This window comes from Symphodus melops (genome assembly GCF_947650265.1).
Source record: "Symphodus melops genome assembly, chromosome: 22".
In the NCBI taxonomy this organism is placed as follows: Eukaryota; Metazoa; Chordata; class Actinopteri; order Labriformes; family Labridae; genus Symphodus; species Symphodus melops.
Genome location: NC_136712.1, coordinates 2,473,725 through 2,487,836, shown reverse-complemented (window position 1 = coordinate 2,487,836; position 14,112 = coordinate 2,473,725). Strand labels below are relative to the sequence as shown.

Here is a 14,112-nt window from a genome sequence, read left to right as displayed (position 1 = left end):
ACTTTTAGCTTGGCGTTGCTCGCGCTCAGTTGGTTAGGGGCTCGTGAGTGCAGTTCGATCTGTTGTCCAGGCGGCTGCGCGTGCTGCCGTACCTGGCAGCAGTAGAAAAGCGGTCAACGGTCAGAAATCCTGACGGTCAAACCGCCCACAGCGTTCACGATTCGTGATTTCCCCCCTGTAAACCCCCTCCGGTTCCCTTTCCCGACACCGGCATCTGTGTCCCCTCACAAGCCGGGAGGAGAGGGGGGGTCCAGCGCGGGGCGATACACCGAGAACCCGACCAGCATGGACCCCCAAACGAGAGACCGACCGAGCCCGGCTGCGGGGGGTTTCAGCGGGCGTCTGGCCACCTTAGGAGCCGACGGGGGTGACTCGGAGTCCGGACCCGGCTCGGAGGAGGCTTCCGTGGGCTGCTGCAGCGATACGTTCACCAGCCTGCCCGACATGGAGCAGGAGACTCTGGAGGAGAAATTAAGGGGACTGGCGTTCAGAAAACAGACCTCGTATCGGTGAGTCGGGAGCGGGGAGGATGCTGGTACAAGATCCAGAATGTCAGGGGAGGACATGTCTGAGGTTTATGCTTACAAAAGACGAGGAGGGGGATTACATTGTCCTGGCTAGCATTATTATGGTACCATCATGCTGCCTCACTCTGGCATTAACACACACACACACACACACACACACACACAGACACACACAGGACATGTCAGTGAGGGATCAAAACAAAGGTGCAGATACAACAATGTCTTTGTGGTTTTTGTAGCCCTGTTGTGTTGGAGCACGAGAAGGGGGTTGTGGGGAGAAACAGTATTGATTTGTGTATGTGTGTGTGTGTGTGTGTGTGTGTGTTACTTGTGTGTGTGTGAATGCCAGCAGCAGCTTGACACCCTGGTGTGACTGGCAGCTGCTGTTGATAGTGAAATCTGGCCAAATACCAAATATGCACAGACACAGACACACACACACACACACACACACACACACCCACCAGTGTTTTATCATCACATCACTTTCAGATATGTGTGTGACATCTATCCATCCACCCATGTCAACCTTGCGCCAGAAATATTCGACATTTGTGGGTCAAATCAATCATTTTGACCCGTTCCTTTCTCATCGAGGTGTTTCTGTCTGTTTGGGTGTTTTTTGTTTTGTGGTGTTTTTGTTTTTGTTTTTTTTTTGGGGGGGGGGGGGGAATGATCGGTTCGATTATTTTCCTTTTTTTCCTGAAGATGCGTTGTGTGTTTTTTGACTCCTCTGGGGGGTTTCATGTTCTGTCAGGGACTATCCAGGGAAGGCCTGTTTTTTTTTCTTTCTTTCTACGTCACTGTATCATCATTTACAGAGTCTCTTTCTCTTCCTCTGGTGTTTTCCCAGAGGGGGAAACTATCTCTTGCTTCGGTGAGGTTTCCAGGAGAAGTGCTGCAGCGTGTTTTCTCTCCAGTTCTTATATCAGCTGGAGGACTTTGATCTGATTTGTTTCCTCTGTCTGACAAATTAACGGTTAACTGGTAGATGTCACAATGTGTGATGCTGATCTATCAGTAGAGTCACAAAGTCCCCTCGAAATACTCAAATCAATTCACACGGGGGTCTGCGGTTACTTCTGTCTGTATTTAGGAGGTTGTGTAGGTGAGCCAACGTCGATACTTAAAATCCCTGCGAAACCTCGGAAGCATCCTTAAGAAGCAGTATTTGTCGGACTGCTCTTAAAGGTGTTGTAGCAGCTGTTTGAGGTGTCTGAATGTGAACAGAGTCGTAAAGTACGTCTCAAAATAAGATGTGCATCTAATGACGTTTCCCCGCTTCAGAGGAATAGTTGTTGACTTTGTTGCAGAGAGTTACACGAGAACATCAGTACCACTCTCATGTGTGTATGAAGACTGAAAACAAAGGGAAGCTTGCTATCCTGAGACATCCGATGAAAAGACTACTGGAGCTTCAAGCAAGCCAATCGACATAGGTTGATAACGTTACTTTGTAAAACTAAAATGCAGCGCTGCTTCTCTCATCTCATCCTGTCTCTCTTGGTAAAAACTCTGGAAGTGATGACGATCATGATTCTTAAACTATGTACATTTTAAATCATGTTTAATCGCTAAATTTCAATAGTTTTTGGACCGTTTTTATCACATTTTTAACATGTTTGAAATTCCATTAATCTGCATTTTTTAGGCTTTTATTTTGTAATTTGTGCCGTCTTGCTAGTTTTGATTTATGTCCTGTTCAGAGGAAACTCTGCCTGGCAGGAAGACGCTACGGCTTACTGTTTAGAAAAAAAAAACCCAACATGCTTTTATTTTGAAGGAACATAAGCAACTTCTGGTAGATCAGGTCGATAATTTTAAGCTATGAAAAAGGAACTGGTTACAGATTGATAAGGTAATTATATAAGATGCACCGAAAGAGACAAAATGGAACTTCATAAACGAGAATAAAAAAATTGAATGCAATCATTTCTGACCTTCATTGCATCAGGATGAACTCGTCAACGCTGACAGCACCAATAACTAAATACTCAGTATACTTATATGAAATGGGATTAGGTGCAAAAGTGACTGGATGACCATGTGAGGAAAGAGAGGACAGCATATTATTCCCCCCCCTCTGCTCTGTGGTCTTTTCCACTCGTTTACAGTAAACAGCTCCATTGGAAACCCCCAGCTGGATTAATTTCATTTAGACAGAGAACATTGCTTTTATAAGTGCTGCCATTGTTTTGGGTTTTTTTTTGCCGATGTATTTTGGTGGAAAAAAAAAGAAGGAAGAACATCTACGTTGGTTTGACATGCCATTGGAAGAACAGGCTGTATCCTGGACTACCATGGGAATCAATTTATGTATTTTCTAATCCTCCTAAACATGTAAACAACATGTTAGCATAAATGCTATTTGGTAGCGTAATATCAAATCAATAAGTCTTTCTCCGTTTTCTTGTACATATCACATAGACGGTTACATGCCTTTGCGTTGTGTTCGTCTTTGAGCTTAATGGATACAGCTGTGGATAATCTGTGAATTTTCCTCTTCATGGATTCAGCCACGTGGAGGAAATGGAATTAGCTGGTCCGAGGAGTCGCTTTGTTAGACGCTAGTTTACATAGCTTTGAAGTAGCCAGAGTGCCGACAAGTGAATTACCATATGTGGTGATATGAAAGAGCTGAGAAATGATGGCGTCCAAACATCAGAGACTTGTATGAGCGTACTCTTTTTTTGTGTGTGTGTGTGTGTGTGTGTGTGTGTGTGTGTGTGTGTGTGTGTGTGTGTGTGTGTGTGTGTGTGTGTGTGTGTGTGTGTGTGTGTGTGTGTGTGTGTGTGTGTGTGTGTGTGGCGACGGCGATGTGTGTAACGCTCGTCACACTTTGTGTATGTTCCCAGAATGCCGTCCCTCTTTTTATCTATTCTTAGACGTCTCACCCATCTGCCTGCTTGACAAGCCTTTCCTCAGTCAGAAACACAGTGGCTTTGTGCGTCTGTGTTTGTGTTTTTGTGTGTGTGTGTGTGTGTGTGTGTTAGCACGCTAGTTAATCTGTAAGACATCCCTTCAATTAGCCAGTCAGTGGACCAGCCGGACACTCAATCTGTAAGTGAGTCACTGGGTTGTTTTTCGGAGCACTTCCTGCTGATCAGTGACACTCGGTTGATCAGCAGCTTATCTCTGCAGTTTTTTTTTTTTTTTTTTTTTAAACCGTCGGTCAACATAGATAGTAATCTGCAGTACAGCAGCTGGTAGGAGACGATGAACGTGGACGGTAGTCTAACGATCCACCATACTCTCTGAAGACGACACTGAGGCGTCCTCAAGATCTGAAACCTCACCGGATGTCTTCTGAACAGTGTCACCACTCACCGATCGTCGTGAAGGGCTGCAACTTGACTGGAAGCGAAGCTGAGAGACGAGACGTCAAGTGGCGTGTACCTTCGCTTCACTGTTTTTTACAGGGGCAGTTAATGGACTCTTATCTGTAGTGAGTATTTTCTAATGGGTTTATTGTTTTGTGAGAGAGAAGAAGAGCAGGACAGAAAAAGGGAAAAGTCTGCACACTGTCCAGCTCCAGGGTAACGTTTCAATACAAAGGATCCATATCATAAGCATGTAAATATAAACAATCAAATCATCTGTGTGGTCTCTCACATTTTCTGATTTGACTATCTTAGATTGAGTTATTGCCGAGCTCTAATATAATTTGTAAACGTGATTCAGAAAAGCCATGGCCAATTACTCAGTTTTGTGTTTTGATGTAAGAACAAAACTATCCGCCATCTTTGCCTCTGGTTGTTTTTGTAAGTGATGCTGAATAATAAATACCAACACTTAATAATCCATCATTTCACTCCTGTGATTTCTCGAAAACCAGTGGAGTGAAATCTGGATGTTCTTTAAGGCCGGCTGAGCTGTCCTGCACTTTACTCCGACACGGCCCTGGCTTCTTCTCTGAGCTCCTGACATGTCAAGAATCGGATCGGTAGCCTGCAGGATCAAACATGATTGGATAGACATCAGATCCTGACCCTTACTCTGGTGGTAGAAATGCCAACATGAGCTGTTTGCCCAAGAGGGGGGGATGGGGGGGGGAACAAACAAAATAACCTCTTTATTTCACCACTTGGCTTCTCATACGGTCAGATTTCACCACCGCCTTCGAAGGAAATGGTGCAGAAACACGCCGCCACAGGACAGGATGTCGTAACATTATCCTTGCAATATTTACAGCCCACCACACAAACAGCAGATCACAATAAGTGCATGTCATACCACAGTGCAATATATTACGGGCTTCATGTCTTCCCTATGCAGCAGGGACTGGACAGCACATGAAATACAGAGAGGAGAGGAGGAAACATAAAACAGAGTTAGATGTATCTCATGTTGCTCCTGCTGCGCACCACCTGCAGGGGTAAACACTGATCAAAGGCTTCTCATCATTTGATGCCGCCAGAATACAAAAATCTCTTTTCAGCCTTTATTAGGGACAAATCACAGAAGGGAGAAGGAGAACAGAGGAGGAGATAAAAAGATCGGATGGGGGAATAAAGGGAAAAAAAGAAAGGGGGGGTGAACGTTGGGACAAAGTCAAAGGTGAGTCACGACTCGATGAGATTTATGAAAAGGCTGCAGCGCCAGATAAAGAGGAAGAGCGAATGACGGCAGGACAGTAGTGACAGACCGGTTCTGACACATCATAAGGCACATTACTGTAATACCCCGAGGAAATGTGATACATTTGATGGAGCAATAAAAGTTCACTGGGTTCTAAAAATAAAACGGGGCACGTTAGCTCGTGCGATCCGGTCTTCAATCTAACGTCAGAAAGAGGAAGTTAAGGTACGGCTCGGTGAGATGAGATGATGCTTTTTACACGTTTTAAAGTTTCAGATGACTAAAACTGGGAAGAAAATAAAAAAGAAGTTTCTCTCTGCTGAATTGATGTTTGTTCTCTGTTGTTGACTCAGGATGTCCAGAGGGGGCTGAGAGCTGAGCTACCACTCAAGACCTTCACGAAGCATTTATGTTGGATTTCTTTGTTGTCCGTAGTTCTTTCTACACACCAGTGGACGTATCTACAGAGGCCCATTAGACCTCTCAGAAACACGAAGTTTAAACTGGATAAGACACCACAAAAGACACAAAACAGCCAGAGGGGCTGTGAGCTGAGGAGCTCGGCTTTTAGCTTTGGGATTTATTTGTTGCTCTTTCTGCCAGCGGCCCAATTAAACACAAAGCTCTGTGCGTTTCTAACTAAGCAAACTGAAGTCGTGGTCGCTCGGCTGTCCAGCGCCCCCTACCTGCTGCATATTGATGCCAAACATGGCGATGAAAGCTCAGCAGTGTTTTTATTCTACCACAAATACGACTGAGATTTTTTTTTTTAGCAACGACATTCATGATCTTCCTTCAACAAAGCTTGCACAAGGAGGTGTGTTCGTCAGACAGGCATGTTTTTCTTGTATCAGATTTCATTTTAGACACTTGGGCTCAACAGGAAGTCATTGGTTTTTAACCCCGTGATCTGAGTCTTTGCTTGTTTTTAATAAACAGGTCAGCTGCCTAAAAGGAAAGACATATTTGAGATGTAGAAACCTCAGTGATGTCGAGCTGCTCACTGTGATGGACAAAGCAATGCACTATCCTCTTCCCCAGGGAAATTATGTTTGGCAGAAAAAAAAATCGTTACACACAACAGGGAACAACATTCAATGTATGTAATTGATCAGAAGAGCAACAATTAGCAGTAAACACGTCGACTGCTCGGGTATCTCTCCAGCGTCTTGGTCCTAAAGCTTTTTGAAGAAGCTGCTGATTGTACTCACAGGACTAGAGGTCACATTTAAACGTGGCAATCACTTCTCTCACAGCACATTTTCGAAAGCAACCAAATCTGGTAAATTAGTCAGCACTTCCCCGTTAGCGTACTTGACGTTCTATTTTTAGCCCCACTAGTGATGAACCTTTTATTTCCCTTATTGGTCAGTTTTTTGGGTTCAGATGGAAACGTAACACTTGTTGAATAAACTGGAAAGATTTCTGTATATTTTACAGATGTACATGAACCTCATCTTCTGACCTTTGAACTTGCAGTGAAATATCTTTAAAAAGGATTTGCATGGATTCCCAAGAAGACATTGATCGTGGGAGTAAATCTAAATGTCTTTTAAAAGTTTTATTTAAGGCTATAGCACTAAGATGAAGTTTTAATGTATTGAATGGAAAAAAGAGTAGATTTAGAGTAACTTCCTTTAAAAACAAATGCTTTGTTGGTACTTGCTTGTTGACTTTTTAAGGAAAAAGTCCCAACATCTTCGGATGGATTTTCCAGTAAATATCCCAGAGACAGGATGAACCCCTTCCACTTTCTATATTTGAATATAGAACCACAAGTAGGTCCAAGTTGTGTCATTATCCAGTGAGATATCCCTCACATGTGCTACAACATTTTAGGCCTTCATGGTTTCCAGGGGAAATACCCCTGTCCTGTATATAGAGACCCCCTCCCCCCCCCTTTACCCCATGATAAGGTTGACTTGTATGATTTGAACTGAATCTTGGCAGCCTAACATTTCTTGAAAGCAAACTTTATTCTATTTTATGCCTCAACAGCCGCTGACAGGAGTGTTATTTAATTTGGTGCACACATTCACGTCTCCCTCAGGAAGATTTATAATGACTCTGACTGTGGCTGGATAAATAGTTAAACCTCCTCTAATGACTAAGAGATAAAATACACTTTACTAAAATATCACATCGTTGGTTACAACGCTCCCACTTCTCCCTCATCGTTTCTCTCCCATCATGGCTAAAGTGGATTTGGCCGATGAAATCAATAAGGAATGAGGGCTTTCACCTGAAATCACCTGTGTGCTCTGAAGCGTGCTGCAGAAAGGTCTGCTCCCGTATGTTTTATACAAGTGGTGTATGAGTCGGTTTTGTAGCACACTCTATGTTAAATTCAGTGGAACGCTTGGCTCGGAGTCTGGGCAGCTTAAAGACACTCATGAATTTTTTAGCTGACGATCAGAGCACCAATTGTTGATGAAATACAGAGCTCGCTGACATGATTTCCCCTCTTATCCTCAGAACGGATGAACAGATATACTGTGTGCATATTTATGATAGTGAGGAGGAGGAGGAGGAGAATAAGCTGCACGGATGTATGGATAATTCAAAAGGCAGAACAGGTCAACTTGTTTCTATTTTAAGCTGCCGTTGGTGTTTTAACAGCTTGTTAGCTCCGGTCCTCGCTGTCGCTCACATCGGATTTCTGTCCCTGACGAAGACGTGATGTCGATACGCGGACCTGGTGGTTTTTTCCGGGGTTGTCAGAACAACTTAAAATCAGTGAACAGTTTCTGGATTGGATTTTGTATTTTTCACCCTTGTTTGTTTGAACTCAAGTGTGCCGCAGCTTCTTGGCTAAAAGATGCCGAACAAATGTCTTCCTTTAAATCAAGATGGCTGCAGGTGGTACTCGCGTCATCTATGTGCAAGAAAGTCGTAGTAGTAACATTTTTCAAGTTGACATATTATAAACCCCTGAAAAGAATGTGAAGAAAAGCAGCACTTCATGTTCGGGAAGAATTCGGAATATTCCAACGTTTTAGGATATGATGCCAATTCTCGTGAATTCCCATCAAAGCGCTTCTGCTCCAAATGCAGACAAACTAGCGTCTGCATTCCTCCACTGCCCGCTGATGCACTTTCAGTACATACACAGGAACCTTCTGCAAGCATTAGTTTCATAGGTCGGAGATTGTTGTGCATCATACTTCATCTATTTTATGAGCTATGGTCAAATTAACTGTCTAAAATTTCATTTAGCATCTATCGAAAAAAAAATTTAATACTTGGAAATACATTCAGACGTCAAGGGGTTAAACATTGAGTATAGATATGATTTCTGAAAATACACTTTCCTCTTTTGGTAAGAAAACTTTTTACCTCAGTTTCTTTTTGATTGTTTTCCTGAATCTGATCGAACTGTGTCCACACGACATCCACAAGTGTCATTCTTCAGGGACCACCGAGCGCTGTCCTCACGAACGTTTGCCCCTGAATGCACCGCCAACCAGACATTACCAGACAGTTTGTGGATTTAGTTGAAAGCGGTAAGAAGTGAATTAACCCTTTCAGTGTCCTGCCCTGTGATGTTAAGATCATCACGTGACTCACGTCATGTGAAATGTTGACAAAAAAAAACCGGAGCTTGAACTCTAGTTGACCATATTTAACACTCGGATATAGATTTGGATTCTTTAGACACTTTTTTTTGACTGATACCTCGTAGCGTCTTTTTAACCATTCACACATGGTGGATAGACCGACCAATCAGAGTGAAGGTGAGAACCGGCTGAATACATACAGTGTGTACAGGATGTGATACTGCGCGGAGGCTGTGAACTCTTTCCTGGCAGTTGAATGTCGCGTGTGTGTTTGTGTAAAATAGTGTGAGCTTTAAGCCCGTGTTCATCATCAAAGTGTGGCGTGTTTCTCTCTTTCTCTGACTCACTTAACGCTCTCTCTCTTTCCTGTCCTTCTATACACACACACACACACACATCAGAGACACAGAGGCGTTAGTATATCCCTCTCTGAGTAACACTGCTCCAGTTGGCTGCGGCTGTGTTTGTGTATGCTTATGCATATCAATCATTCTCTGCACAGGAGACAAGGAAAGACCAGCTCTGTTTTAGGAGCAGGAGTGGGATCTTCCTCGCTCGCCCTCTCTCTCTCTCTCTGTTCCTGGCCTTTTCAGGAGTGTTTTAGAAGGCAAGTGTCTGTGTGTGTGTGTGTTGGGCTTATTTTGCCCATAATGCATGTGTGCTGAGGCATTATGGGGGGGATTGGCGGACAGGAACCGCTCCTTATTAGTCCTCCTGGTTTTGTTGTAAGAGGCTTTTCCTGCTTGGAAATGAAGCTTAGAAGAAGAGGGTGAAAGGCGAACGAGAAGAGAAAAGAAGAAGTGGATCTTCCGGCTGTATTAGAGAAGAAGAGAAAAACCTCGACGTGTTTTAAGATTAGTCAATTACTTCCCCCTGCATCAGACACTTGAGAGGAGAATATTTACAAAGAGCCATCGTTAAAAGCTTTTTTACTGCACTCAGTTTCTAAATGATTGTCCTCTGACCTGACGGGAAAGAATAACGACAATAGAAGAAGTTTCTCTGAAAGTACAGAAAAAGATCTTATAACACAGTAAAATAGCATCAGTATGGTAACTAAACCAAAGAAGCACAGAAACAGGGAGAGACTGTACATTCAATATTTTCCAATTGAAACAGACAAAGTGAGGCAAACACAGAAACAAAGACTAACAATATCAATTCTGTTTTTGTTCTTTTATCTGTAAAAATAAACTCTCACTGAAGATGCTGTAAAACACAACACAACACTGTGACTGTGTCGAGAGATCTGCAGGCTCCGTGGCTTCTTCTAAAGTAGCACCTCCTCTCTCCCTCCAAAGATCCCATCTGTCTCGTTTGAGTCGATAATGAACCCGCGGAGTCGACTGCTGAGGTGACACTGACTCCATCACTGCCGCCGTAACGCTCGTCCTCGCTCCTCCACCACTTTGGTCTCCAGAAGATCTTTGGTTAAACATTATCCAGCACAAGATGTGGCTGAAAGAACAAAACGAAATATACATCAAAAAGGTGATTTAAAGATAGATAGATAGATAGATAGATAGATAGATAGATAGATAGATAGATAGATAGATAGATAGATAGATAGATAGATAGATAGATACTTTATTGATCCCGAGGGAAATTCAAGGCATCCAGTAGCAGTATACAGACAGGCAGGACACAAGACATTAGTTACAATACACAAAATTTAGCAGCCCCTATGTGACTAAGAGTAAACATAATTACAGGTTAAACCTGTGCAGTTAGCATTAGCATTAGACTTAAAACTTATATAGCATAATGTACATAACCTGTGAGGAGAGAAAAACATGTGTTGGTTAAAAGAGACCTGTAAACAGTTAAAGAGCCATAGAAACAAAGTGCTGACCTTCTAGAAACTAGTTACATGTGCATGTACAGAGGTGTTTGAGCTTATGGCAGAGGTGTGAGTACAGTCATTAAACAGTCAATGCAGGAATGTAAATTGGCTCACCAACTTAAAGGAGCAGTGATTAGCATTAAGTGTCCTAGACAATAAGGTGAAACCAGGAGTGATTAGGGTGATTATCATTAAGTACCCAACTATTGAGGGGCAGATTAGCATTAAGTGTTGAAGACAATAGAGTGAAACTTGATCTAATTAGGGTGATCATGTCAACCATTACAGATGTAGCTAAACACAACAGTAGGATGAAACCAGACATGATTAGGGTGATTATCATTAAAGTGACCTGTGCTCAGTAAGGTGACTATCAATATGCATTAAAGTGTCCAACTGGAGGCTGACTCTGAGGTCAGCAGTGCAGATGAGGAATGAGAAAAAAGACATGATACAGTGTGTCTGTGTCTAAAACAACGAGGACAGAGCTGCACTGAGGCGTTCAACAAATAAAATCATTATTAAGGTCGTTATTCAAGCATAGAGAACAGAAGTATATTAAATGTCTTCTGAGCGTTGAGTATTGGCAGTCAACAGTCAGACGTCTCATTTGTTAAATTCATTTCGCCTGATCATTTACGCTGACTAATTCTGTGAAGCTCAAACAGCCAGCTGCTCCATCAGCTCCACAGCCAGAGAGGTTCAGGTCTGTTGTGGCTTTTGAAATGTTTCTCTCTCTTTTTTAAGAGGGAGGGGGGAGGGGGTATTTTTGTTGGACACGAGGACAAATACGTCTCCTGCGTCTTTTCGATAGGTAAGACTGTAAAAATGCATTCCTTTCTGTTTATATGGTTCTATTAATAAAAACATGTAAATGTGATCATCAACATGTATGTGTTGCACGGATTAACCCTGGCCTTCAGGAAGTAGCTTGTGTGTGTGTGTGTGTGTGTGTGTGTGTGTGTGTGTGTGTCTATGCAGGTAGGATTACTGAGCGCTGATCATCTCTGAGTGCTCAGATTGATGAGTCCCCACTCAAACTCAGAACACACACACACACACACACACACACACACACACACACACACACACACACACTTACGTTCAGTTAGTTCTGGGTATATTACATGAAACATCATTTCCTGGTGACCTATAATAACCCTAACCATGACCTTAATCACTGACCCAAAAATCAGTCTCATCGCAGTTCAACTTACAGCTTACATGTTGGGCGAAAGACTTTTCTTGTTAGCAAAACCACATTTTGTCCCCTGCAAATATTTTCACAGCCAGCCAAGTATATGTGGAGCCAAAACCTAAAAGAAGTCGCTCGTCCTTTGGTTTCTCTCAGGCCGGAGATGTACTCTCTTTAACTGTGCAGACCTCCTGATCCTCAGTCCCCTGACCTGAGCTGATGTGTCGATTGATTACTATTGTATGCAAAGTCTTCTTTCACAATGGATCCAATAGTAACCAACTCTAGTGTCGCCACAACCTGAGGTCGTTAGTGCGCCCTCCAGAGGCGTGCGTAATGCACAGTCATCAGTCAAGTGTACAACTATGTTCACAACACAGTTAACGTTATTTAATCACTTCATGATGTGACAGAACTCATGTAAGTTCCACTTCTGCTCGTGCACGATGTGGTTCTCCTGTTCTGGTCGACTGGGTTTAAAACCTGTGATTTCACAATCCGTGCATCGCCCCCTGATGCCATGCACATTTTCTTCCTGCCTTTTGAAAGACTAACATGTTTGAGCCCAAAATACACTTCCAATTTGAATACGTCTGACACGAGTCCCCGCAAGTATGTGAAGTCAAAAGCTGTGTGTTTCCACACACAGTAAATGGCACTTTTCTTATTTCAAAGTTTTTCTCTCAGCAGTTGAACATTTGTCTCTGCTGGTTTTCATTTTGACTTCAAAGTATAAATGCACAAGCGAACACACTACCTCACCCACACACACACCGACACACACACACACACACACACACACACATGTCCGAGCAGACCTCAGCTGCAGAGACACGCTATAATTAGTGAGACAGCATCTTCATTTCCCTCGCGCTCCCTTTTCTTTTTTCTTTTTTTCCCTTCTGTGTGTGCTTTCGTGTGTTTGTGTGTCTGTGAGCACTAATTGCTCAGGTCAGATGAGAGCCATTAGTAAATACTTAATTTTATTAGGCAGCTGCAGCCTGAGCATAGAGGGACACTCCACTTAGCTTGTTTTATAGCGCTTTCGCTTTCTTAGATTTTTGTATAATTTTGCATCGTTTTATGAACCTTTTCTCATCGTTTTTCAACAATTCTCCTCCATGTAGGATTTTCTCGCCGTGCTTTGATTTCCCCGCCTTCTTTCTCTCCATTTTTAAGCATCTTCTTTTTCATCTTTTATCAGAATTTTTCTCTCTCTGTGCTTTGTTGCGTTCTCGTGTGCTCGGCTGTCATCGTTCTCTCTGTGAGTCTATTCTAAGCGCTAAAGGTCAGATACAGATGCACCAGCTCAAATCTGAAGCCTCCCCCACATTACATGCCTGTTCTCTCTCTCTCACACACACATACACACACACACACACACACACACACACACACACACGCACACTGACAGACTGTGTAATTATGTAGGTGTCAGAGGAAGATGTGAGAGCGAGGAAGAGCCGGGGTGAGGAGGCGAGGGTAGTATCACTCCCATGTTCTATCTGCGGTTCACGACTTGTAATGACTGACTGTAGAGTAGATTAATGGACTGTATGTGCAGAGTTATCATTACCGTGCCACACTGCTGAACAAATCTGTGTGTGTGTGTATTTTTTGCTCATGTATTTCAGACTCTCAAGTGGTAAAATTAAATCAGTCACAAGATTATAGACGAGCGAAGCCAACATTTATAGAGATGAAATGATCTTTTAGAAATAGAAAAACTGACCAATAACACTGTGCCAAGTGGTGAGTACAGAAAGAGTAGTAGAAGAAGAATAAACTGTCTGTATGTAGGTGCGCTCAGGAAAAATCATTAAAAAATAAAAAGTGTAGAAAGTGGCGTTCCCTCAGCGCTCCGTCTGCACCCGCCCCTCCCCTCTGTGCGCCATGAAAAGCCACGCCCCCTCACTGATTCACAAACGTCGTCGCTGAGGTCATTTTATCGCTCGCATTGTGTAGAAACGAGGTCGTCATCACATCTCGTTCAGTAAAGTAAACGCTAAACTTTACGGTGATAAATGTGATCAAAACAAAACAAAAACTGAATATTTTATTTCTCACACCGGCCGACGACAAACTCGCAGCATAAACGCCGTCGTCTCTGTGAAGCGCTCAAGTGTGGGTTCGTGCATGCACGGAGTAGAGAACGAGCAGGGAGACAGGGAGGCGTGTGATTGGTTCATCAGATTGGGACCTGGTGTGCAGACATTGGTCGAAGTTTTTACAGACTTCCAGCTGCTACAGATGACGGATTTTCTTCGATCGTTTTTTTCTGAGAACCTGGGTTATTATCAGGACCTAAAGACAATCTGAACCACAATCTAAAAAAGTTTATCAGGAGAAAATGACCAACCCCGCCTTAGAGCAAAAGTCTGAAAGTATCTTTTTACAAACAAAGAATTGGTG

The 14,112-nt window shown here is 43.0% G+C and overlaps 1 protein-coding gene across 1 annotated transcript in view; it reads left to right on the top strand.

Annotated features, from left to right (window-relative positions):
* The window catches only part of dgki (diacylglycerol kinase, iota), a 56,116-nt gene continuing 42,004 nt past the window's right edge, over window positions 1-14,112 (top strand). Inside the window, exon 1 of the mRNA XM_079335233.1 lies at window positions 1-509. Within this exon, the coding sequence (XP_079191359.1) occupies window positions 286-509 (224 nt within the window). The 5' untranslated portion in view covers window positions 1-285. The remainder of the gene's footprint in view (window positions 510-14,112) is intronic.